Consider the following 26034-nt stretch of genomic DNA (forward strand, 5'->3'; position numbering starts at 1 on the left):
TTAGACAGAATAAACTACAAAAGAGGTCCTTGCAGTATAGACCTTACAATATAATTAGATATATAGACTAGCGTCTTGCAGCAATGTGTACCTTCTGTATACAATGTGAACTCTCATCGGGATCTGCTACAGTACTGTCCGTCCTTATAAATGAAGTATCATTCATTAGCCCGCAGTAGATTTGTGCCACCGAGACTAAACAATGAAAACAATGTTAAAATAATGATGAGTGAAACAGCGAAGCCAAGTTCTGAGCGTCGGTGTGTCACACTTATAGAGATCGGTTAGTGAAGTTTGAGCCTAAAAAATAAAAATCAGAACAAAATTGGCTTTTAAAATGCAGTTTTTGAATAAATGCTAAAAGAAAGTTATAACATCCACACATTTAGATTATAAATGACATTGTATACCCTTAACATTTTTTGTTTTAAAACAACTTGTATTTGAACCAATAATAAACATATATGAATTTATAGAACTATTGACCCAGTATTGCAGATTGTTCCAGAAAACCAATCATAGGAGATTTCCTGATCTCTAGTACTTACAAAGCAATAACATTTGGGTAGTACCAAATCTCATTATGGCAGAGGGGTAGCAGGGAAACTCTTACCTATCTTTCCTGTTATAAAAGATGATGATGATTTTAGTTAGGAAATTACAACTCCCAAATTTTATTGAGAGTCCATCCCACATCCCACATCACTATTTAATAAATTACTCAGCGTTGTCTTATTTTATTACCTACCTGCTTATTTCATGGTGATCATAGGTACCTTGGAGCCCTCCACGTCCAGAAATAGGGAGTTAGGTCAGGATTCATATATTCCGTACTTCAGTATTCCAGTATTTATGGTATGCATATAGAAAAAAAAAATGCAAAGTGAAATGTGACCAATATAACAATACAGTGCTACCTTGTTATAGTTTCCATTTAACTACACCTTTTACATTTGGAATGTGGTGGAAGTGCGGCCATTTTTCTGAGGACCACCTCCTTTACATTATACCCTCTCGCAGACTCTCACCTTTTTCTTTTTTGTCAGTACACTGGTATCACTGGTATTTTATATGGTTTGAAACCTTTTGGGGTTCGTTTGCTGACATGGCATAATTTTATACTGGAAAAAAAGCAACCAATCAAAATTCAGCTTTTATCTATCTAGTGCAAGTGAGACATTGATAGAAGTCCCTGATTGGTCAATATGGTTGAGTGCGAATTTTGCTCTTAATGTAATGTTAGCAATTGAGTCCTTTTGTATGTCTGTCTGCACAGAACTACTGTTTATGTAACTCATAAAAAATGTGCAGTCTTTGCATTAATGTGTAATTGTGAAAAGTCTGCTTTCATTTTCCTGGTGACCTTTTCATACAGCTGTGCAGGTAATAACAAGTGGTTTGGCGGAATTCTTATACAGTTTCTATACATGTCTGGGATCCAGTCCCAGAATGCTTTGCTGGTGGAGTGTCAACTACTGTACTGTTGCAGATTCCCCTCTTCTCCCCACTAAGCTGCCTTTTCAGAGTTCAGCATTTCCTAATTTGGTAGGGCTGTTCATGATTTTAAGCTGCATGTTATGAAAGGTTTCCTTTAGAGATGAGTCTTGTCACTACTGTATTCCTGTAATGCTACAACATACCTCACAAGGACTTTGGATTTAAATGAGCAAATCCTACTTCGATTTATTTTTCTGTCATTTAATGTATGTACATGTGCCAATGGAAGATATTAAATATAGAACTATAGATATCCGTACACATCAGTTTATTTTTTTATGTTCTCCCTGATGTGTGTGACCTGTAATATCTCAGAAATGATCTTATCTAAATTTAGCACAGTATCGTTTCTATTTTAGTCATTTGTTACATGAAAGCTCCATGAAGGTTTAGAAAAAAAGCATGTGTCTATTAACAAATGTTCTATGTTACTTGGAAAAAAAAAAGTTACCATAATTGGGATCTTTGGAGATGACTCAGTGTCATAGGTGTTTACTAGCAGTTTAGCAATACTGTAGCTCAGCGGTGGGCAACAGGCGGCTGCGGCACACCGAGCCTTCACCCGCATCCCCCAAGCAGGCTGCTCCCGATCTTATCAGAACTGTGACCCCCTCTGCACAGTGCTTGTGTCCCCCTCCCTCCTGTGTGTGGCCCCTTTGAAGGCTCTCCATCTCCTTGTCCCTCACTGCTGTACAGTGGCGGAACTACCATTGGTGTGGTGCATCGGGGCCCATACAGATAATGGGGCCCACTGCACAGGGAACTAGCGAGTTGTGGGCCCCGGTTCCCTCCTCACCGCTTCCCTGCCCCAGGGTCCACAGATCGCCAGTTCCGCCTCTGCTGCTGTGACTTTGTTTCAAAGTGCAGTGATCCTACTGCTATATAAAAGGTGAATTGGAATTAAATGAATTTTTCACTTCAACTACTCTAATACACACTTTACTGTTCTATTGCGGAACTTAATGCATTCTTTATGAGCCTGATTCATTAAGGATCTTAACTTGAGAAACTTCTTATTTCAGTCTCCTGGACAAAACCATGTTACAATGCAAGGGGTGCAAATTAGTATTCTGTTTTGCACATACACATACTGACTGTTTTTTCATGTAGCACACAAATACTTGATAGCTTATTTGTACACTGAAATTTAAAGTTGATATTTGTGTACTACATGAAAAAACAGGCAGTATTTAACTTATGTGCAAAACAAAATACTAATATGCACCCCTTGCATTGTAACATGGTTTTGTCCAGGAGACTGAAATAAGAAGTTTCTCAAGTTAAGATCCTTAATGAATCAGGCCCTATGTGTGCAATAGAAATAAGTCTTTAAATGTGTCCTGTCTAAGTCTCTCTCCATTTGTTACGCTGCCTGTAGAATTATTTGAAATCTATTTCCTTCTTCTAATTTATAGGTCAAACCTGTTGCATTCGCTGTTCGGACGAATGTCTGCTACAGCGCAGCTCACGATGATGAGGTTCCTGTTCCAGGAATGGCCGTTTCATTTGAGGCTAAAGATTTTTTGCACGTCAAAGAGGTAAGACTGTAACGTGAATCTCAACTAACACTATGGACCTGAGTCATTAAGGAGAGCAAAGCATAAAAAAGGAGTAACTTTGCACCTGGGCAAAACCACATCGCATTTGAGGGGGAGGTAAATTTAAAATTTGGAGACAGATTTATAGTTGGGATAGGGCATGTCTTAGATCAGCTTTATATTTCAGTGTAAAAATAAAGCTATCAAGTATTTGTGTGCTATGTGAAAAAACAGCCAGTATTTAACTTATGTGCAAAATAATAAACTAATTTGCACCCCTTACATTGTAACATGGTTTGTCCCGGAGATCATTTACTCCTTTTTTTTGTCTTACTTTCCTTAATGACTTAGGTCCTATATGCCTGTATATTAAATAGTAAAACTGGAAAATGTAATTGTTTGACTAAAGGCATCAGATTACATCTAATTACTTTTCCTCTTCTACTGTATTTTGGTGGAATTTCAATAATAATTAAAAATTATATATCCTATTTGCTTTTATCATTTTTAACTTGTTGGATTGAAAAATGGATAATGGTATAGTTTCCTTTCAGCAGAGCTGGTACAATGTATCCGTTGGGTCTACATTCACTGCAGACCAAGTTACTGTCTACTGCTTTAAAATTTATGTTAGAATTTGGGAGATTTTATGTCATCGGCTTCTGTATCCATCAGAGCTTATATGACAATCCATAACTCTGGCTATCATTAAAGTTAGAGGCTAGATTCCATATCCAGTGGTTAGCCATGAAAGTTGAGATTTTAATGCTTTTTTTACTGAAAATATTCTAGTAATGTAAAACTTTCCTTTTTTTTTTTTTTTCAAGCAAGAAAAAAATAAAATTATATACGGCAATAAATGTGACACATTCTTCACCATCTCAGATGGCTACTTCCTTAGCTATGCATTGCTGTTGTGTGTTACTGCAAGATATTCATTTTATGAGATACCCATTGCCCAAAATGTAAACTGGTAGAAGGGAGTCTTTCGTTAGTAGATACAAGCATGCATGCACCTCAGCAAACTTTTTTCTAGCTAATGGAATAGCAGAACTACACACAGGGATACCAAGCTATTTAAAATGTTGTGAAATTATGGTTATGAGAGATACAGATCTCAGTTCTGACGGCAAATTAGGTAGGTGGATACTCATGAACGGTGGTAGCCCGTTTCACGGTACTGACTACCCCGACAGAAGACAATGACATGAGTCTGATTCAATAGTACACCGACCTGCAAAAAAAACAAACTACTTACTGGAATGCAGATTAATTCATATCACGACTCGCTCTGTTGCCGACTGTAGAAAACGATGTCATCACCAACCGCGACTTGGCTTAAAGCGGCGATGAACGGACCCGCCTGTCATTTATGTCATGTAAGTATTCTTAAAGCGGCGGGTCCGTCCATCGCCACTTTAAGACAAGTCACGGGTGGTGATGACGTAATTTTCTACAGTCGGCAACAGAGTCGTGATATTAAGTAGTCTGCATTCCGGTAAGTAGTTTTTTGGCCAGGTCCGTGTACTATTGAATCGGACTACTCATGTCATTGTCTTCTCTGTCTGGGTAGTCAGTACCATTAATAGGTACTACACCCCTCATGAATCGTATGCACATCGGGACTTTCAGTTGTTGGTGAAATTATTATAGAAACTGCATCTGAAGTCAGATTGCATAGGTATGTAACCAGCTTTATGCTCAGCAGCCGCCAGAGCCATCTTAACAGCATTATAGGCCCCCAGACAAAGACACTGGGGCCCTACCTACACAACCACTCAACAGGAATAAAAATGTATTTTGCGTGCCTCTAACAAAATCAATGTTTAAAAATTAAAAAAACCTGTCATAGCCTTCAAACTTCATTGCGCTCCATTTCATTACTTTCATTATTTACGTTTGGTAGGTAGCAGGGGGCGGGCATCTGACATGGACTGTTTAAAAATATTAGAAGAACTTTACTATAGCTTTATGGCTTCAAATAATTACGTGTGTTGATTTTGTCTTATGTACAATCAGTACCTGTATGTTGTTTTCGCCAAGGTCAAGTTAGGTGTTCGCAACAGCAAGATCACACGTACAGATAACAGCTGATACTGAGGGGATTAGCCCACCTAAATGTTTTAATAAAGAGGGTTTGAAGGTTCTGAATAAATCTCCCAGAATAATATACTGAAAGTTGGCAAACCTATGGGGCCCCTATGCTGCTGGGGCCCCCAGACAACCGCCCAGCGTGCTCATGTGTTAAGACGGCACTGTCGGACGCAAGTCTCTAGTGTATTATATCTATGCCCATAGGCAGTTACCACTCTATCATGACAGACATATGCTTACATTATACAACCCCATTAAGTCACAATTTAATCCCCACTTGGCCCCATCATTACACCATATAGCCCCATGATAGAATAAATATATATATCTATCTCTTATATCTCTGACATTTCCACTTTATACCGGGTGCTTCTTTCATAGATTTCCCATTTCAGTGGGTGGCTTGATAACTCTAACCATAACAGTTTAGAATCAAAGAGGACAGGAACATTTGTGTCCAAAAAGAGTCATTTGGCTGGTAATCTAATAAACAGTACCCTGTGACCACTGCTTGCTGGAGCGCCTGTCACAGGGAGCAGGCAGAGTGTATATAGGATATTCTGATCAGTGCTTGTCCTGCAGGACAGAAGAACCAGGATTACACAGGTACAGTAGATGTTGTCTACAGACTATATGCGAGCAATGCCTTTGGGGTATCTGAAGATAGATGCTGTAGAGATGTTTTACGAGGGCAGATGTTGTCTGAGAGAAGCAGTCTGCTTCAGATTGACTAACTGTAATAAGAGATTCCTTTATAAACAGTTGATGTTGCAAAATGTGTTGAATGTATCTGCGTTTTGGTGAAGAAATGTCTCCTGGGCTGTTATTCTGTGTGAGTCCATTTGTCCATATTGTGGACGAGGGTCTGCCCTCAGCAGGTCTGTTAGTTAGCTTCCAGGGGTACTAATGTGCTCGTTCCCGAACACTGCCGCCAGGTAAGCTTCCTGTTGGGAGAACTCTTATGTACACAAGCATGTCCAGTATGTGTATATTATAAATCATCTTAAAATCCCCCAAAGACTGTCCATGAAATAAACATGCAAGTTTTAATTTATATATTTTTTTTTACTGTATTGTAATTAGCGGACAGACTATTCAGCTTTAAGCTGAAAACATTGAGGGATATTTTAAGACATCACCTCTGATTATGAGCAATACCCGATATTGTCCAATCAGACGTATGCTTTCATTTTCTAAACTGTGCCAGAAAAAGGACAGCTGGAATCTGATTGGTTGGTTAACTCAATATTACTTTCTTGTTTTGATTTTTAGAAATTTAATAATGACTGGTGGATAGGTCGGTTGGTTAAAGAAGGCTGTGAAATTGGATTTATCCCTAGTCCCGTAAAACTCGAAAACATGAGGCTACAGCATGAACAAAAAGCAAAACAGGGAAAATTCTACACAAGGTATAACATACTTTGGGTATTCGAGAGAGGTTTTTTTTAATGGAAATGTATAAAAATGTAATTTTAGTATTTTCCTGTCTTAAATGTTTATGTTTTGAAATGTTACGGTGGATGAAATAGAAAAGCAGAAGTACAATTAAAATAAGGCTTATGTTTCTAAAATGTAATATTTTTTCTCCAGCTTGATAATAATTACACAGGACAGATAGATGTGTGTCCAGGTATAGTAAGCACAAAGCCAACTTAAGTTCAAAGCCAGCACTTTATTTTATTCTAGATAGTATAGTATGTATGTATATATGTCTGTATAGTGATTATAGGGTATGTTTGTTCTGGTTAAACCTTTACCTATGGGAAAACTTGCTTTTATGTCTTACTGAGTGGTGGCGTCTTGGTTGTGTTTCTTTATTATTGACCAAAGGAGGAGGCTCCAATATTAGATGAAATTGATGGAACTGGAGGTCTGCACTTAGGACTCTGCTTCTTGGGTTATAATGCATAGTGACCATCAAAAGAAGATGGCATTGGTACGGAGTTTGTTTGTGATGTCATCACTGGGATCCTGTTTTATAGAAGATGGCATTGGTGCGGAATTTGTTTGTGATGTCATCACTGGGATCCTGTTTTATAGAAGATGGCATTGGTGCGGAATTTGTTTGTGATGTCATCACTGGGATCCTGTTTTATAGAAGTTGGGCGTTGGTACGGAGTTTGTTTGTGATGTCATCACTGGGATCCTGTTTTTTAGAAGATGGCGTTGGTACGGAGTTTGTTTGTGATGTCATCACTGGGATCCTGTTTTATAGAAGATGGCATTGGTACGGAGTTTGTTTGTGATATCATCACCAGGATCCTGTTTTATAGAAGATGGCATTGGTACGGAGTTTGTTTGTGATGTCATTACTGGGACCCTGTTTCGTATGTGAATTGATCCAGCCAGGAGACCAATTCACGTGCAAAAGATCCCAGCAATGGAGAAAGTGCAGTACCCAATCAGCATACTAGTGAGCAACATAATGGACCCTATTGGAGCTTTACTGGATTCTCTCTACAATGAAAAGGATAGGGGAGTGGAATTATTTTAGTATGAAGTTTCTAGGAATATTTAGCCACTTAAAAAAAGAACTGCCCACTGGTGAAGGCATGGCCGGCGGAATGCGTTACGCCTGTTAAGCGCAGCAAGATGGCACCCCACAAGCCCGCCTACACCAGAAACAGATTTTTTTTTGGCGTGGGGGACATGTCCCTTCTGTTCAGTGACGAGTGGATATCGGAACAGGCGCAGGACTACAGGGGATTGGGCACATGGGTGAAGGGTCTTCTTTAAATGGAGCTGTCATTAAGTAGTATAGAAAAATATTTTATAAATATTAGTATAAATGTAAGGGATTAATACTACAAATATGTTTTCCTAATTGTTTCAGCAAAAAACATAGAAATATTCTGGGGGATTTGCAAAATAAGTGTCCTGAAAAAAAAAAATGTATTTGTCGTTTCATATTAAATCAATTTATATCACTCAGTTAAAGTGACTCTTTCATGAGTTAAATTTTATCTGTGGATTTTTACATTTACTCGGCCTAACCAATGTATAATATACTTAGGCGCAACTTGTACATGTGGGTTCACAAAATACATAAAGTTATCTTTTTTCCCATAAATTGCTTGTTTTTTTAAGGAAGTTCAGAGACTCTGTTGACATGAGATTATTTTTGGATTACTTGATAGTCTGTATTTTGGCAGTGCTTTAAAGGGACGTATATATTCATTTGCTCCATTCACATAAAGCACATAATTCACAAAGCAAGCAATGATTTTGGGCCAGTATAGAAAAATATATTGCAGGGGTTGTCCTGAGGGAGGGGGGTTCCATCTCGTTTCATTTGCCCCATGAAAATGTGTTTGTAAAATGACAGCCTCATGAGAAACATGGAAATGTGAAGACAATAAGCTGCTTTCAAGGCACAAATATAACCGTGTCTCTCTTCCTCTGTGTGCCAGTAAAACCGGGGCAAATTCATCTTCCAGTTTGGGTGATGTGGTACCAAGCTCTAGAAGATCAACCCCGCCATCGTCTGGTAAGCTGCGCCAGTCACAAATATCCTGTTGTTTATATGGCCTTTTAAGTTTAAACACGTTGATTATGTAAAAAAAAAAGTGTCCCCTTTCATGTGTAATATACAGACCCTTGGCACTCTGGGCCTGATTCATTAAGCATGCAAAGCGACCATAATGTGCTTTTTTATAAAGATACACGTAATTCGCGCATTAGTGAACTACAAGCAGGTCTGAAGAAACGTCTGAATAGGGGTGTAGATAAGCTCTGCATATACTGCACTTGCCGTATTAAGCCCAGGGGCTAGATTTACTAAACTGCGGGTTTAGAAAAGTGGAGATGTTGCCTATAGCAACCAATCAGATTCTAGCTGTCATTTATTTAGTGCATTCTACAAAATGACAGCTAGAATCTGATTGGTTGCTATAGGCTTCATCTTCATTTTTTCAAACCCGCAGATTAGTCAATATAACCCCAAGACAACACACTGCAGGATACGAACAATACGTATGTAGAACATAACATTCCAGGAGAACGCACATATAAAAAAATAAAGTAACCAATTATTGACACCTATTAAATAATAATATAGTCATTAATGAAAAATCCTTAAAAAATAATCTTTTTTTTCTCTCCATAAAATACATTTATCAGGATGTTATGAATGTCTACTATATATAAAATGCATTTTTAGTTTCTCCTGATTGCAAACACATGTTGTAGCATGCATACACAGCCGTCATCACTAGTAATCAGCACTTACACCAGACCTGTAGCTGGGCAAGTGATAGGACTAGAAAACATGTACCTTAAAGTTGCCCAAAGCCTGAATTGGACCCTGCTGTGTGCGCTCGAGATTGGCACTCCCTTACTGTACATTGACTACGTGTATACCCCCGTCCCCTCCTGTTCCGCCTTTCAGATCATAGACAATCGGAAGTGCCATTTATGTGCAAACATGAATTGCGTTCTTTGGCGCATGTTTGTGTTTTGCGCATGAGCAGAGTGGAAAAAAGCAAAATACGCCACGTAAATGGACTTGCGTTCCTTAATGAATCAGGCCCTCTATGTTTTTCAGGCGTTCAGAGCCTTGGGTATTTTGAAAGTTAGTAGGCCCGTAATATAATATAATATAAAAATATATGGTCAGAGATACCTGATTGGATAGCTTCAACAGGCATGAAATATGTGAACCAAGCTGAAAACAAGGGGCCTGATTCATTAAGGATCTTAACTGAAGAAACTTCTTATTTAAGTTTCCTGGACAAAACCATGTTACAATGCAAGGGGTGCAAATTCGTTTTCTGTTTTGCACATAAGTTAAATACTGACTGTTTTTTCATGTAGCACCCAAATATCAACTTTAAATGTCAGTGTACAAATAAGCTATCACGTATTTGTGTGCTGCATGAAAAAACAATCTGTATTTAACGTATGTGCAAAACAGAAAACTAATTTGCACCCCTTGCATTGTAACATGGTTTTGTCCGGTACTGAAAAAAGAAGTTTCTTCAGTTAAGATCCTTAATGAATCAGGCCCAAGGATTATTTATTCCTAAATCACATGGATTCAAATATTCTGCCTTCCTCTAGCTAGAAATTTATAATACATAGTATATTAATTTATATTACGTATATTATTTTTTCAGCATACTCCACCATGTGTGCCTGGAACTTTTTAATTTTTGAAAATATCATAAAACTGCCACTACTGTGCTCTAGTCAGTATAACCTGCATCATTTTAATGGGCTTTCAAAGAAAACATATTCTTTTTAATATAACATGTTTAATGTGCTGGATTTATTTTACTACCCTCTCTGTAAATTCCCATTTATAGTATGGAAGGTCAGACTGAATAAAATATTTACTTTTTGCAACATTAGTTAGCTAAGCTAGCTAACAGCATGTAAATATATTATTTAAATATGCCTACTTGGGCATACCCAATTAAAACATGTATTCAATGGTCAAATACTGAGTTTGTCATTTATTTAGTTAACTTGACAGGTAATCTTTGAAGTAAGAGTGTTGTGGAACGTTAGAGTAAAATAATGATGTGTTAATCTAAAGCAGAGGAGGCATCCTGATTCTCTCCAACTGTTGTAGAACTACAAGGACTAGAATGTCCTGGCAGCCTTTGAGCTAAAATAATCAACCCATTATAATTTACATTCACAGTTTAAGTCTGTGTTTTGAAATGAGATGAGAGATATTTCTGGGCATTTAGTCAGGTAATTACTATATAATATTTTATCTGTAAAGCACTGTCATTTTTTTTTTTTAAATATAAAAGTTATATTTTATTCACCGTAATATCCAAACCGTTGCCCTACACAGATGTAATTACATAATCAGAAGCGGAATATTTAAAGTGGACCTGTCACGTTCCCACCGCGGAGGCAGCCATTTTGTGAGCAGAACCGGCTTTCAATTTGTCAGGAACCAGCGACATTACTGAGGCATTGTCTGATTAATAGTTAATGAAGCCTGTGTTATATTCATGAGGTACTGATTCCTAGTGAATTGATAAGTGATACTCCTGAATATTAATTAAGTCCACAATATGGCCGCCTTCATTGCTGGTAGCTGACAGGAATTTATTTTTCTATGTTATTATTATTATTATTACTTTCTTAATGAAATATGTCTTGAATTAACATTCCTTCAAGTTTTCCTCTCCATATAATATTTTGTGTAACTGCAATCCCATGTCTCCTTCATTTCCATCTGATAATTGTACATAATTTGTCTGTATATAGCTATAGACTTAGATGCCACTGGCTTAGAGGCAGAAGAGATTGACATTCCAGCAAACCATCGCTCCCCTAAACCCAGTGTAAACTGTGTAACGTCACCCCACTCGAAAGAGAAAAGAATGCCTTTTTTTAAGAAGGTAACGAGCTCTGATTGGAGGCCACCATCTGCACCGCTGCTCTTTTCCACATTCCAAGTCCCGTTAAATGTCTGTTGTGTCTGTTGAGACGTCAATAACACGCATGCCTTGTTGTTCTCTGTTTCTCTTTCATGCTGCTTGTAGCTAAACAGAAGCAAAAATCGGTAAGTTCACCTGACATGAACGTAGAGTTGACCTTGCCACGGGCATCATAACTTTGAGGTGCACCCGTCGCCTACACACTGTAAAGACGGCTATTTTGTGAGGTGAATAATTTGGTTCACCTCATTTGGTACAGATGCAGTGTAAAGTGCTGCGTTATCGGTTCACAAAATGGCTGACTCCACTGTGTTTAACGATGGGTGCCTGCAGCATATGCAAAATCTAAAGTGGACAACCTCTTCTTATTCAATATTCATCCTACCTCCAATTATGTCCAATAGGCCGGTTGCCTACTCAGTACTGCCCTCGGCACTGGAGAGCTCAGTCCATCCATAGGGCTTCAGTAGAGCTCTATTAAAGCAGTATGGAGGACTTGTAGTATAGTCATGCAAACAAGGCGCAATGCAGATAACAATGGGTGTTCTTGTTGGAGGGGTGAACCTCCTATTGGCTATACGTGGGGGCCAGGTCTGGTTAAGAAGCAGTTGTCCAAAAGTGGATAAACCCTTTATCCACCATTGAATGGCAGCAATATCTGTAGGCTGTTAGCAGCTGACATAGTCATATCCCTACACATAGGAACAAACTGCTCAAATCACATTCAAAATGGCCACGCACGCTTTCCTGTGTATGTGTATCAGCGAGAAAGGTTCACTTAATTAGTGTGCCCATTTCTTACACCTTATCTCAGTGAGTCATGGAAATCTTAGATTTCTTTTGTCATGCTTTTAAAGTGTCTCCGTAAATTATATTTTTTATTTAAAATAAAAAAAAAAAAATGCCTAAAAAACCTTGGGTATTATTTATTTTCTCAAGAAATCCTTAACTTAATTAAAAAAAAGAGAATTAACCTATCTCACCTGTCTCCTGCTATTACCTGTTGCCTAGGGCAAGTGACGTAGTATGGTTATGAGGTATGAGATAGATTGTAATAGTGTACAAAGTAACTTTCACACCACCACAAACGCACATTAAAAAGCACCAGAACACCGAGTGCAATTGTAAGCCAAAGTGTGGCGTTTATACGTGGCTCTCCAGTTGTTGTGAAACCACAAGTCCCAGCATAATCTTCCAGTTATCAGCTGACAAGGCATGCTGGGGCTTGTAGTTTCCCAACGCCTGAAGAGCCACAGGTTGCATTAGACACTAAAGAGGAAACGTTTGGACAGTGGGAATAGGAACTGGTAACCTTGTCCAATACAGAGTGGTGCGTTGTACTACTGAACGCTTAGTGCCTTAGAGCATGTATACATCTGCTGTTAGCTGCTTATGATACCAGTGGCATAAGGACACAGAACAGACTAACCTAGTGACTGATTTGTTGCCTTTCATTGCTTTTTGTGCTTGAAGTACATATCCTGCTGATGTTTTTCGTTTGTCTGTCCCAATTTTCTTTGTGTACAGTATAAGACATTACAAGTATTAACTATGTATTTGAGATGTCAACCATAACAATGATCCGTGAAAAGGTTTTTTGTCTGTTTTTCTTTAAAAAAAGCAAACGGTTTTGAGCATTATAGGTGAAATTGTGCTTTTAACTTTCCACTGGGTATATGGTCACTGTCTATTCATACTTGTCTACTCTCCTGGAACATCGGGGAGACTCCAGGGGTTTGAGAAGTCCCCTCGGAATCCCGGGAGAGAAGGCCACTCTTCCGCTTCCTTAGTGAAGTGAGTGGGGTCCACGATGACATATTTAAGTGCGGATTGTGTCATCATTGCCCCGCTGCACGATGATGTAGATCGCTGCATTGCACAGCAGAGGGCGCGCCTTGATGATACTAATCATGTCACCATGGCCCCCCGCACTTGCTACTTGGGCCTCTCCCCTTGGGATTTCCCATAAAGTAGTTAAAAAAGAAGTGGCTAGATATGCTGTAAGTCTACCTGTTGACACATTTTTGGCTGAGTCATATGATTGTAGACTTAACAATTAACTACTAACCAGGGATATCATTGAGATACAAAGTTACTAGAGGAAGGATGGACTGCATTGTCAGCAGGGCCACTATCATAAATTGTGGGGGCCAGTCCCCCACCCCCATTCTGTGCTCTCCTATCTGTCTAACTGGTGCCACCGATGGTGATTTAAGCTCAGTTGCTGCTTGGCCGGATCCTGGAATGTTGGGGCCCTGTTTGGAAAAGAGATAATTACTATTCACCTCCTGGAAAGCAAAGCAATGTTAAAATACTAGGCCACGTTAACCTCAACCAGACATTAAATTAATAGCAATAATTAGGCCTCCTTCCATCCCAACAAGCCCAACATTCAATTAATAGGGTTTACATTTAGTAAATAAGCATCTGTCGCCTCAACATTAAAAGCATTCCCTTTTATTGTGTACATGTATTCCACCCCACACACACAACAATCACATGGCATTAAATTAATATATTTCTCATTTAATTGAAAGGGCTATTACTCCCAACAAGACCCATATTTTGTACAGATTAGGCACTATAATTCATGTCAACCTTTCCCCCTGTTATTTCGTATAGATTTGGTGGTACCTTCAAACTTCCGCCTTGGCCCCCCTATATTTTTTTATACATTGGGCACTAGAATAGTCATATCACCCCACCCTCCACATTATTTATAGCTTAGGAGCAGGGGCGGATCTAGGCAACTGCTCTACCCGGGGCGATTTTAGGGGGGGGGGGGGGGGGATTTAGGCCCCGCCCCCTTTCTAATTTCTACGGCTGCACAGTATGTGCAGGTCCGTTCAGCATTGGCAGTGTGCTGTCCCGCTGCTCTGATTGTGTTTAAAACACAATCAGAGCAGCCGGGCAGCCGTTAGCAGCCCCCCCCCCCCCCCCTGGATCCGCCACTGCTTAGGAGCCGGACTAGCCATGGCAACCCCACTCCAATATTTTGTTTAGATGGGGCCTTGAATAATCATATCAACCCCCCCCCCCCTCTTTCCTTCCCCCCTTCCCCTATATTATTTATAGATTAGGAGGCAGAATAGCAATCAAGTAGCAAGGATTGCAGACTGGGCTGACATAAGCCGTACTGGTTCTGTGATTAATGTAGGTGGTTGACGGTACAAATTGATCAACACAAATCTAAATATTTATTCTGTTGATTAAGCATAGAGGCTATATTTAGAAGCGGACTTAATACCATCTGGTCCATGTGCACGTGACAACATGCTTACGTCAACCAGAAAACTGGGACACTTCTGTGCTTCCTTTTGGGTGCCAAATGTTTTGTTAATTAAATGGACCGCTGCACCTAAAATACAAGTTAGCCTATATAAATAATCTACTAATAGCATTAATAAATATACATGTTAAAGGCTCAGGTGCGTACCACAACTGAAGGTATGAGATAAAGCTTTGATCGGGTACATGGGCTTTTATCATTTCCATTTCTCCAGGTGAATGGAGGAGAGGCGGAAGTTCACATAGTTGATCATCGATCTCTATAGAGAGGCACCGGTGCAGTGACGGAACAGGGCCAGGGGAAAGTAGAACATGTTCTGGTCTAGCATCCACCTGGCAATGATGAACTGTGCATACTGCACCAGCCCCTATCCATAGAGATCCATCATCTCTGTGCGAGCTTCCACCTCTCTAACGTTCAGCTGCCAGAACCAGGAATGATTTATACATGTGTACACATAGCCGTTGGTTTTCTATATCATCAGAGATGAGAGGATAGATTCAAAGACATTGATAGGAGTTGGCACTTTAATTATTTCACTTATTCATATTGATTCAGAAATAATTTTAAAAAGCTGTTTTTATGTGATGTAACGTAATTAATGGTTGAATCTAAAAATTGTAGGCATTATGATCTTGCTGTATAATTAAGAGATTATTTAATATGTTAGCGTATAGACTTTTTTTCTGAAGTTGCTCACAGAATGCTTCCATATTTCTGAGAACCTATCCCACAGCCCAAGTCTCGGCCTTGTATAAGTACATAGACAGCCCTGTTAGCAGTACTGTATTCTTTAACTTCTGTACCTGTTTCACCGTGTTCCATTTTTGCGCAGACAGAACACATCCCTCCTTACGATGTAGTGCCTTCTATGAGACCAGTGGTTCTAGTGGGACCTTCTTTAAAAGGATATGAGGTAAGACAAAGAATACCAGGAACCCCAAGTCTGTTTTTGCATATCACACAATTGTTATTCCACCAACAAAAATGTATATTATATAATATTATTAATTCCTTTATGACTCCCAAAACTATAATTTCCCAGATTTCACCATGATGCCCTCTATCACTTATCCGCATTTTAATAGATAGCATGAACTTAATGTAACTTTACTGTGATTTCCAGAAGCTCTAGTTTTTCTCAATCTTCTTTTTACAGTGTTCTGTAATTCTTCATCTATGTCAGTCTTACACAAGTAGCATTTCTCCTTTGTTAGGAAGAACAGTGTCATATTATTATATTTGTTATTCTAGGTGACGGATATGATGCAGAAAGCGTTATTTGACTTTTTAAAACACAGATTTGAAGGAAGGTAAGTGCAAACACGCATTGTATTCCACCACATATCTCTTCTGTATGTATCAAAGAATTCAGTATAAGGTAGAGCAAAACTGTAATTTTAATATAATAATAACGCTGCACAGCAGCACCACAATACTGATCAATACAGGGAAAGTGTAAACGTTGTACAATTATGAGTGGTACAGTGGTCGAAGTAGAAATTTAGAAGTTGAGGCAGGAAAAATGTAAAGGGAATGTAGTTAATTTTACAGTGATAGCAGTAGGAGAAGTAGCGGTATGGCATACCACTGTATACACCCTTACTTCCACCACTGTTTATGTATGTGTGTGTATATATGTGTGTACGTATGTTCATATATATATGTGTGTGTGTATGTATATATATATGTATGTATATGTGTGTGTGTGTGTATATATATATATACAAGTTAACTCGTGCATGATACTCATGCATTCTAGTCAAATCAAGCTACTTAAGGTGTTAAAAAGGTTCTTGTCATGCATTTGGGCCATAGCCCAGGCCTCAACCACCAACCACTCTCCACTGTCACCCCCGGCAACCACCAACCACTCCCCACTGTCACCCCCGGCAACCACCAACCACTCCCAACTGTCACTTCTCCTTCAAGAAATATATATATATATTTTTAAAATCTTTATAAACACTTTCAACAATTAACAAATTAAATTAACAAATTAAAAACATCTTAGTATACCAAATTTCAGCCCTTTCTGAATTTTTTTTTACACACACACTAAGAATTTAGTAGGTCAGTGTATAACTCCGCCCAGCAGGTGGCGCTGCAGCTTGGTTTTATTTTTTCCACACACAGACAGACTAACACACGCCACTAGACATTTATATTATAGATATACACTGTGTGTATATATATATATATATATATATATATATATACTGTATATTTTTCTATTTCAACTTAGATATTAAAGTTATGCAAGTTAATGATTTATGAATTATATTTAATTATGTAATAGTTCTGGAGACTGGGTGATTCATATCCACCAAGAGTGAAAGGTTTACTTTACTTCAGCAGAATCAACAAATAGTTGACTTGGTCCTATTAATGTCCATTAGGAGGTCTGTGTTTCTTTTCTCCTCACAGAAATATGTGGTTTGATTCAGGCAGCTGTCATAGGTTTTTATTTCCACTGGTTAATCAGCATTCCCTTAAAACTTGCCATAATTGCAGTGTTTGCACTGAGGGTTTCTACTCATCTGGAGTACATCAGGTTGAGAACACTTTATGTGAGAAAATCATATGTCCTTAAAGTGTACCTGTCACCTGGTCACTGTGGAAGCAGACGTTTTTGGGGGGTTGAATTAGTTGCAGCCTATCAGATCTCTAGGAGCTAGTGACATCACTATGTACCACAATGATTGCGTCACTAGTTACTATTTAATTGATAAGTTGCATTCTCATTGATATTGGTTCAGCACATAAAATGGCTGACTCCACTGTGCATTCAGGGTATATTCTGATTGGTTGCTATGGGTCACATGCGTTGTGTTGTACTGTCACAGCACTCCAATTAGCAAGATGGTTGAACATGAATGAACTTTTTTTTGTTCCAGAATATCCATCACACGGGTCACCGCTGACATTTCTCTTGCCAAACGTTCAGTATTAAATAATCCCAGTAAACATGCAATCATAGAAAGATCCAATACACGATCAAGTTTAGGTAAGTGCTGGTCTGTTTCTTGTCATTTAGTAACGTTTGTCATTTTAACCTTCTAAAAAAGAACGTCCATGTATACGCTGCCCTCTCCGTGTTTTGCTTTATAAATTTTCCTCTGGACACTGTTGTTATAATCATCCCATTGCCTCCACACAGCGGTGGCAGCCATTTTGTGTCATGAACTAATTGTCCTGAAAATTTCATGTCAACTGAGTCACAACATGATAGGCTGCATTCTCATGATTATCATCTCAGGTCACAATATGGCTGCCTCCGCTCTTTGTAAGTGACAGGTCCACAATAAATCCTTTGAAAGTGGGTAAGTATGGTATATATTTGAGAACCTTATAGATGTCTATTTTTGTGATATTTTGTACCAGAGTTTCTGAACCTTTTATTAACATATATACTTGTGAAGATTAATGTTGATGAAGTACCCATAAAGTGTATGTGTTTGTATTAAGCTGTCCATACATGTATTCAAAGTACCCCCTAATCTGTATTTATATCAAGCCACTTGTCATTTATTTAAATGTTTTAAGAAATGGCATGATAGTAAACGTTATGTTATTTTGAGTTGTATTTCACAGCTTGACGTACCCCTTGCATTTATCTGTGGTACTCTGAGGTACATGTACCATAGGTTGAGTACTTAGGTTCTATAATTAGTTCCTGAAAAATTATGTAAGAGCACATCTAATATGTGGAATGGGGATTAGTAAAGATTGCAACCAGCAATACTGCATCCAATATTGCTACATTTACACCAAATGAATTTTATTAAAATAAAATTTGATTATTTGCACAATTATATATGTTTGGGATTTTTTTTGCCAGAATACTTGGAACTTGAAAACGTAATCTTGTTTGGCATGTGTGGGCAAAAGTAAGCACACTGACCAAGGAACGCCCCGGATGCGCCCAACTCCTCCCTTTTGCAACTATTGCACCACTGTAGATGCCACCATCTTGGCCTACAAGTCCATGTGTTGAGCCATAAAACTTGGTGCATTTGCAGTCACAAATTACCTCTTGTGACCGTAGGAGGAGGCTCTAGGTGATCATGTCGGAGTGTATGACATTCTCTTCCCATTTACTTGTGTAGCAGTGCTCTTCACAGTGACTATAGTACTGTAGTAAGAGGTGTGTTTTAATAATGACTATGCATATGGTATTTCTGTTCCCTGTAACTAGTGTAGCATCGCTCCTCACAGTGACTGTAGGAGGAGAAATTATTGATCATGTCGGTGTGTGATCTTTATGGATCTCAGGATCCCAGATAAAAGATCTCATGTTGACATATAAACCAGCGACATACTCAACACTGTACATTTAGTAATTTCATTATCTTATTGGCACATGCACATTCTTACTAATTGCCTTTGCAGTTGAATAGTGAATAAGATAAACTTTATATGTGCTGGTGTTCAGATTTGGGGTGACATATATAAATATATATATATATATATATATATATATATATATATATATATATATATATATACACAAGTTAACCTGTGCATGATACTCATGCATTCTAGTCAAATCAAGCTACTTAAAGTGTTAAAAAGGTTCTTGTCATGCATTTGGGCTATAGCCCAGGCCTCCTCAGGGGAAAAGCGTTACTTCCCGACGTAAGCGCCCTTTTTTAACGTGGTTTTGTCCACATGTCACCACCTCATCATTCTTCTCCATCACCTCATCCTTCATTTTCATTGCCACATCTATCCAGATGTCTATCCAGACACAGGGATCTCTCTCAGCGGTCCTGAGTATCACACTCCTTTCACTCTGTCACCCCCGGCAACCACCAACCACTCCCCACTGTCACCCCCGGCAACCACTCCCAACTGTCACCCCCGGCAACCACTCCCCACTGTCACCCCCCGCAACCACCAACCACTCCCCACTGTCACCCCCGGCAACCAACAACCACTCCCCACTGTCACCCCCGGCAACCACCAACCACTCCCAACTGTCATCCCCGGCAACCACTCCCCACTGTCACCCTCGGCAACCACCAACCACTCCCAACTGTCACTTCTCCTTCAAGAAATATATATATATTTTTTTAAAATCTTTATAAACACTTTTAACAATTAACAAATTAAATTAACAAATTAAAAACATCTTAGTATACCAAATTTAAGCCCTTTCTGAATTTTTTTTTCCACACACAGTAAGAATTTAGTAGGTCAGTGTATAACTCCGCCCAGCAGGTGGCGCTGCAGCTTGGTTTTATTTTTTCCACACACACACACAGACAAACACACGCCACTAGACATTTATATTATAGATATCTGAGCAAACTGCATATAACAAAACTTGTGTTACATTCACTGTGTGTTACAGCTGTATAGTTTCTGATCAGCCAGCATGCAGTTAGCCATCCTCTGGCCAGTTATGAGTATTCATGTGTGTATTAGTGAGAGTGTGGCCATCCCATGTACTGGCAGGAGCATGCTCAGTGCGCACCAGAGACGCATCCTGTGACATCATCAGCAGAGGGCTCTCTGTACACTGACCCTGAATGATCACATGACACCAGTGTTCCCACACTAACAGCCAAATAACACTTGTGAGACCACTTTTTGTGCATTGGTTCTGAATGATCACTGGCTGCACCCAGTAAAAGCCAGTTCCAAACACTAGGAGGAGGGGACAATTGCTGCTTTTGTGTTACAGGTTTGGTTTTGTGTTACAGAGCCCCAGGAAAGATGGGTAGGGAATCTGGGTGACAGGTCATAGTGCAGCTTTAAATAATATCTGATGCAGTTATGACACAGAGAAGGAGGGGCACAGTAGTTTTATAGCTGATACTTAAGAAGAATGACATGTCTGTGTTAATAACTTTAGTAACTATACAATATAATTTTTACATGACAGGAATGCTTTTAAAATGTGGAATTCCCCAAAATTGGCCTAATAAAGGGGCTGAGTGATGCTGCAGAGAGGGGGGGGGGGGTGTGACCAGGGGGACCAATCAGAATGCTCAGACACTGAGATTGCAGCTTCTGATTGGTCCTCCTGCCCACATGTTAACTCCTCATCCAGTTTAAAGTGACAAACTTAAATATGTGCCCACTTAGGTGATAGTGCGGCTTTAAGCAATCACAATATTCCACTTTTACAGCTATGATAAGTCCCTGGACTGGGCTCCCAAGCTTGTGTCACTTGTTCCATTCACTGGGAGGCATATATGAAAGTTGGTGCATAGATAAATAGATGGTGTCTCCCAGAACCACCTACAAAATGTTTACCTTCATTTTTTAAACGGCGCTAGAAAAATTACATACTTTTTTTTCTGTCTTTGGGATACCACCTGTTTTCCATGTGCACCAATTTTCATACATGCCCAAATATGTTTCCCCCAAACCCTCATGTGCTGCTCATAATGGGTTTGGTTTATTCCATTTTTCTCTTCATTTCTGCCCTCCGGTTACAGACGGTTTTGGTACGTACTGGATACACTGTGTTGTGTTCTGTGTGTGAAGTGTTGCATAGAGATGTTGTTTACCTTCTGCACACAGCACTAAGTGTTAGATAACCTGTGTCTATAGTTTGTGTATTTTTTGATGTTTAATAGGAAAAATCGTTCCATGAAATAATAATTTCATACCCTGTGTTGTAGCGACAGTGTGATTGTGTAATACGACTGCAGTTGAGCTCTCAATCTAGCTACAACTCTCAGCATGCTCTGACAAGGGCTGGCTTTTCCCAGCTTTGCTGCTGCCGGTGTAATTCAAGGTCTAGCAGTAAAGAAACAATTCATGTTGGCTTATTTTTGATAACTAAATAACAGTACTCTTAGGGGGCAGATTTATCAAACCTTAAATGGAAAAGTAGATGTGTTGCCCATAGCAACCAAACAGATTCTAGCTATCATTTTCTAGAATGTGCTGCAAAATATGAGAGGTAGAATCTGATTGGCTGCTATGGGCAACATCTCCACTTTTCCCTCCCAGAAAGTTTTGCTAAATCTACCCCTTAGTTTTTCCTGTAACATTTGTATGAGGTTTACATCAATGAGAATCTGAGGTGTGTCTATCGCCATCTAATGTCAATTATGTACAGTTCACCTTTATTATTTAGCTAGACTACTGAGCTCTATGGTCTGGATTCATTATGAAGGGCCTCCAGCTTCATCGTCTTACAGTAAAAGATGCAATAAATAAAGAGAGAAATCTATCACAAAGTGCCTCAGTAGCTCAGTGTTGCAGAAATCTAGTAATTGTTGCTTAGTGGAAATAGCTGTGCGCCCCTCCACACACAAGAACGGCCCCTAAAATGCCCCCTTTCCACCTCTTTCTCTCTTTACAATAATTCTGCTCCGCAAAACGAAATCTCATGTTTGTACTGCTTTGTAATCATGGGTGCACTGGGACGTCAACTACATACTTTACAAGGAATGACTTCACTTCCCCTAACTCCTCCTATTTACTGCATCTATAGGTTTACAGAGCACGTTATGTAAATAGGGTCACACAGAAATACTATAGAGGATATTGCGCTGGGCCGCAGTCATTGTGCTACACGGGGACCATTAAATTCAATTCTTCACAGAAACTTGTTGGCATCTTCTCAAATTCTTAATAATGGTGCGTTAAAGTGGAACTAACTTCCCCCTCCCTCCATTACCCTTACTAACACTTATTTTAAACCTCTATGTAATAACCCTCCCCCCCTTATATAGGTTATACATGTCCTATAATCTCACATTTTGTGGTGATTACTGAGATGTCTCTATAACTGGGCAGTAATGTGTCATATTTACTGAGGGCAATGATAATGGAAAATTGTAAAAAAAAACTGGAGAAAGGCCTAGAAAACGTCTGGTTTAGTAGCTTATATTGCCACTAACGAGCAGTTTATTTATTGGTTAAATGTAGTGATTTAGAATGTGGGATAGACTTTCAACCAAATATGGCAGTGTTCAGGGAACAATTGTAAGTATGACCACTATATTAGAGTAAACTGAGTTGTACTGACATTCCAGGACATACAGCATAGCATAGTCCAGTCATCTACAAACACATAATTATTTAAAATTTAGTATAACTTTAAGCTGTAATAGCATTTGCCAGTACATGTCTGTACATTTCCTCCTACAATAAGCAGCATTGTACCAATGACATCCTAATAATTTGTGAATGAATATTAATATAACAAGTAAAATAACATTTACCCCATTACTAAAGGACTAAAGCAAATGACACTTCCTACTGTCTGGGAAAGAAGATATACATGTAGGCGATGTACACTAAGAGCAGTCCTAGGTTGAGCGCACACACATTTATCCCATTCAAGCTCTGAGCACCTCTGAGGTACATGACTTTAGCCGTACCAGCTACAGGACAGGTGTAAGTGGAGAGTCATAGTGATAACGGCCATGTATGTACAGTCATGGCCAAAAGTTTTGAGAATAACACAAATATTATCTTTCACAAAGTCAGCTGCCTCAGTTTTTATGATGGAAATTTGCATATACTCCAGAATGTCATGAAGAGTGATCAGATGAATTGCAATTAATTTCAAAGTCCCTCTTTGCTATGACAATGAACTTTATCCCAAAAACAACATTTCCACTGCATTTCAGCCCTGCCACAAAAGAACCAGCTGACATCAGGTCAGTGATTCTCTGGTTAACACAGGTGAGAGTGTTGTCGAGGACAAGGCTGGAGATCACTCTGTCATGCTGATTGAGTTAGAATAACAGACTGGAAGCTTTAAAAGGAGGGTGGCACTTGAAATCATTGTTCTTCCTCTGTTAACCATTGATAACTGCAAGGAAAGGTGCAGTTATCATTGCTTTGCACAAAAAGGGCTTCGCAGGCAAGGATATTGCTGCTTGTAAGATTGCACCTCAATCAACCATTTATCGGGTCATCAAGAACTTCAAGGAGAGAGGTTCAATGATTGTGAAGAAGACTTCAGGGCACCCTAGAACGTCCAACAAGCGCAAGGACAGTCTCCTAAAGTTGATTTAGCTGCGGGATCGGGGCACCACCAGTGCAGAGCTTGCTCAGGAATGGCAGCAGGCAGGTGTGAGTACATCTGCACGCACAGTGAGGCGAAGACTTTTGGAGGATGGCCTGGTGTCAAGAAGGCCAGAAAAGAAGCCACTTCTCTCCAGGAAAAACATCAGGGACCGACTGATATTCTGCTAAAGTTACAGGGATTGGACTGCTGAGGACTGGGGTAAAGTAATTTTCTCTGGTGAATCCCCTTTCAGATTGTTTGGGGCATCTGGAAAAAAACGCTTGTCCAGAGAAGGAAAAGTGAGCACTACCATCAGTCCTGTGCCATGCAAACAGTAAAACATCCTGAGACCATTCATGTGTGGTTGCTTCTCAGCCAAGGGAGTGGGCTCACTCACAATTTTGCCTAAGAACACAGCCATGAATAAAGAATGGTACCAAAACATCCTCCAAGAGCAACTTCCCCCAACCATCCAAGAACAGTTGGATGGTTTCCAGCATGATGGAGCACCATGCCATAAGGCAAAAGTGATAACTAAGTGGCTCGGGGATCAAAACATCGAAATTTTGGGTCCATGCCCAGGACACTTCCCAGACCTTAATCCCATTGAGAACTTGTGGTCAATCCTCAAGACGCGGGTGGACAAACAAAAACCCACAAATTCTGACAAACTCTAAGCATTGATTAGGCAAGAATGGGCGGCCATCAGTCAGTATGTGGCCAGAAGTTGATTGGCAGCATGCCAGGGCGAATTGCAGAGGTCTTCAAAAAGAAGGGTCAACACTGCAAATATTGACTCTTTGCATAAACTTAATGCAATTGTCAATAAAAGCCTTTGACACTTATGAAATGCTTGTAATTTTACTTCAGTATAGCAACATCTGGCAAAAAGGTCTAAAAACACTGAAGCAGCAAACTTTGTGAAAACCAATACTTGTGTCATTCTCAAAACTTTTGGCCATGACTGTATGCTAGGACATGTGTCTGCACTCAAAAGCAACTGTAAAAATGCATTTTATGTACAGTAGACATTAATAACATCCTGATATATAGTATGTATTTCATGATAAATCATGTATTTTTATTAATGATTGTAGTATTAAGAGTTGTTAATGTATTTAATATTATTTTTTTTAATGTGTTCTGATAGGACTTTATATTGTACATTTGCATGTACATATCCTGCAGTGTGTTCTGTCTGTCTGGATACGACAAGTACCGTATAGCCAGATTGTACTTATACCAGTATTCAATTGCAAACGTTTCTTGGTACTTGGTACTCTAATACGGGCGTACACCTGTGTGCAATTTCCGACTGATTTATAAAACCTGCAAATTGCGCTCCAAGGTGAATCCGTGGCCTTAATGTGTAGCAGAATGTTTAGACAAGAATGTCTTGTAGCTTCTTTCATGCATTTTACAATGTTATTTTAGGACTTGTTTCTAAACAAAAAAACGGGACACCCACCGGACAGAAAGTTTTCTCAATTTAAATTATACTTGTCCACTCTCCTGTAACGTCTGGGGGACTCCCGATTTCCGGGTAGGTCTTTCGGTCTCCCGGGATAGCAGGCCATTCTCCCACATCCTCTGAAGTGGGCAGGATAGGAGTCTCCGTGATGTGAGTCGCTGTGAATTAAGGCACCAAAGTGCCACAGTTTGTAGTGATCTGCCCCCCTCCATCCTCACACTTTTCCTCCTCTCCGGTATCTCCCGGAGGGAAATAGTAAAAAGTTGATTTATACTTGCCACTGTTTTTCTTGTTTTTTTTTTTTTTGTTGTCGCGTACCAACAGTGATATATATTTATTCCCAGCACCTCTGTTAGTGTGCCAGTGTACCCTACATACTAGTAGGGTAATTGGCTGCTATTAAATTGACCTTAGTATCTCTGTCTGTCTGTCTGTGTGTGTATGTTAGGGAATTTAGACTGTAAGCTCCAATGGGGCAGGGACTGATGTGAATGAATTCTCTGTACAGCGCTGCAGAATTAGTGGCGCTATATAAATAAATGGTGATGGGCAGCTGCAGTGCACAAATTCAGATCCCAAAGGTGGGAAACCATGAATACTGGGTAGTAGTCTGGGAATCTCATTTATTGCTTACAAATGGGTACATGTGAGTATATATGTGACGGACCTTTTGACATGGCTAAATGAAACCAATCACTTGCACCACCAGTGTCTTTGAGCTGCAGGTGGCGCTATTGCTATTTTGGGTATAATTGAATAAAACC

General features: G+C 39.4%; 1 protein-coding gene across 8 annotated transcripts in view; it reads left to right on the forward strand.

Annotated features, from left to right (window-relative positions):
* The window catches only part of CACNB2 (calcium voltage-gated channel auxiliary subunit beta 2), a 243637-nt gene that overhangs the window by 211929 nt on the left and 5674 nt on the right, over positions 1 to 26034 (forward strand). For 6 of the 8 annotated variants that reach the window (XM_075211922.1, XM_075211927.1, XM_075211923.1 and 3 more), the window contains 7 exons: positions 2913 to 3035; positions 6402 to 6538; positions 8540 to 8616; positions 11355 to 11488; positions 15652 to 15732; positions 16071 to 16129; positions 17714 to 17823. In XM_075211922.1, the coding sequence (XP_075068023.1) occupies positions 2913 to 3035; positions 6402 to 6538; positions 8540 to 8616; positions 11355 to 11488; positions 15652 to 15732; positions 16071 to 16129; positions 17714 to 17823 (721 nt within the window). Of the gene's footprint in view, positions 1 to 2912; positions 3036 to 6401; positions 6539 to 8539; positions 8617 to 11354; positions 11489 to 11632; positions 11653 to 15651; positions 15733 to 16070; positions 16130 to 17713; positions 17824 to 26034 lie in introns of all 8 variants that reach the window. The other 2 variants (XM_075211925.1, XM_075211929.1) reach the window with 1 other exon arrangement.

The sequence above is a fragment of the Mixophyes fleayi genome, chromosome 5, assembly GCF_038048845.1.
Source record: "Mixophyes fleayi isolate aMixFle1 chromosome 5, aMixFle1.hap1, whole genome shotgun sequence".
NCBI classification, from domain to species: Eukaryota; Metazoa; Chordata; class Amphibia; order Anura; family Limnodynastidae; genus Mixophyes; species Mixophyes fleayi.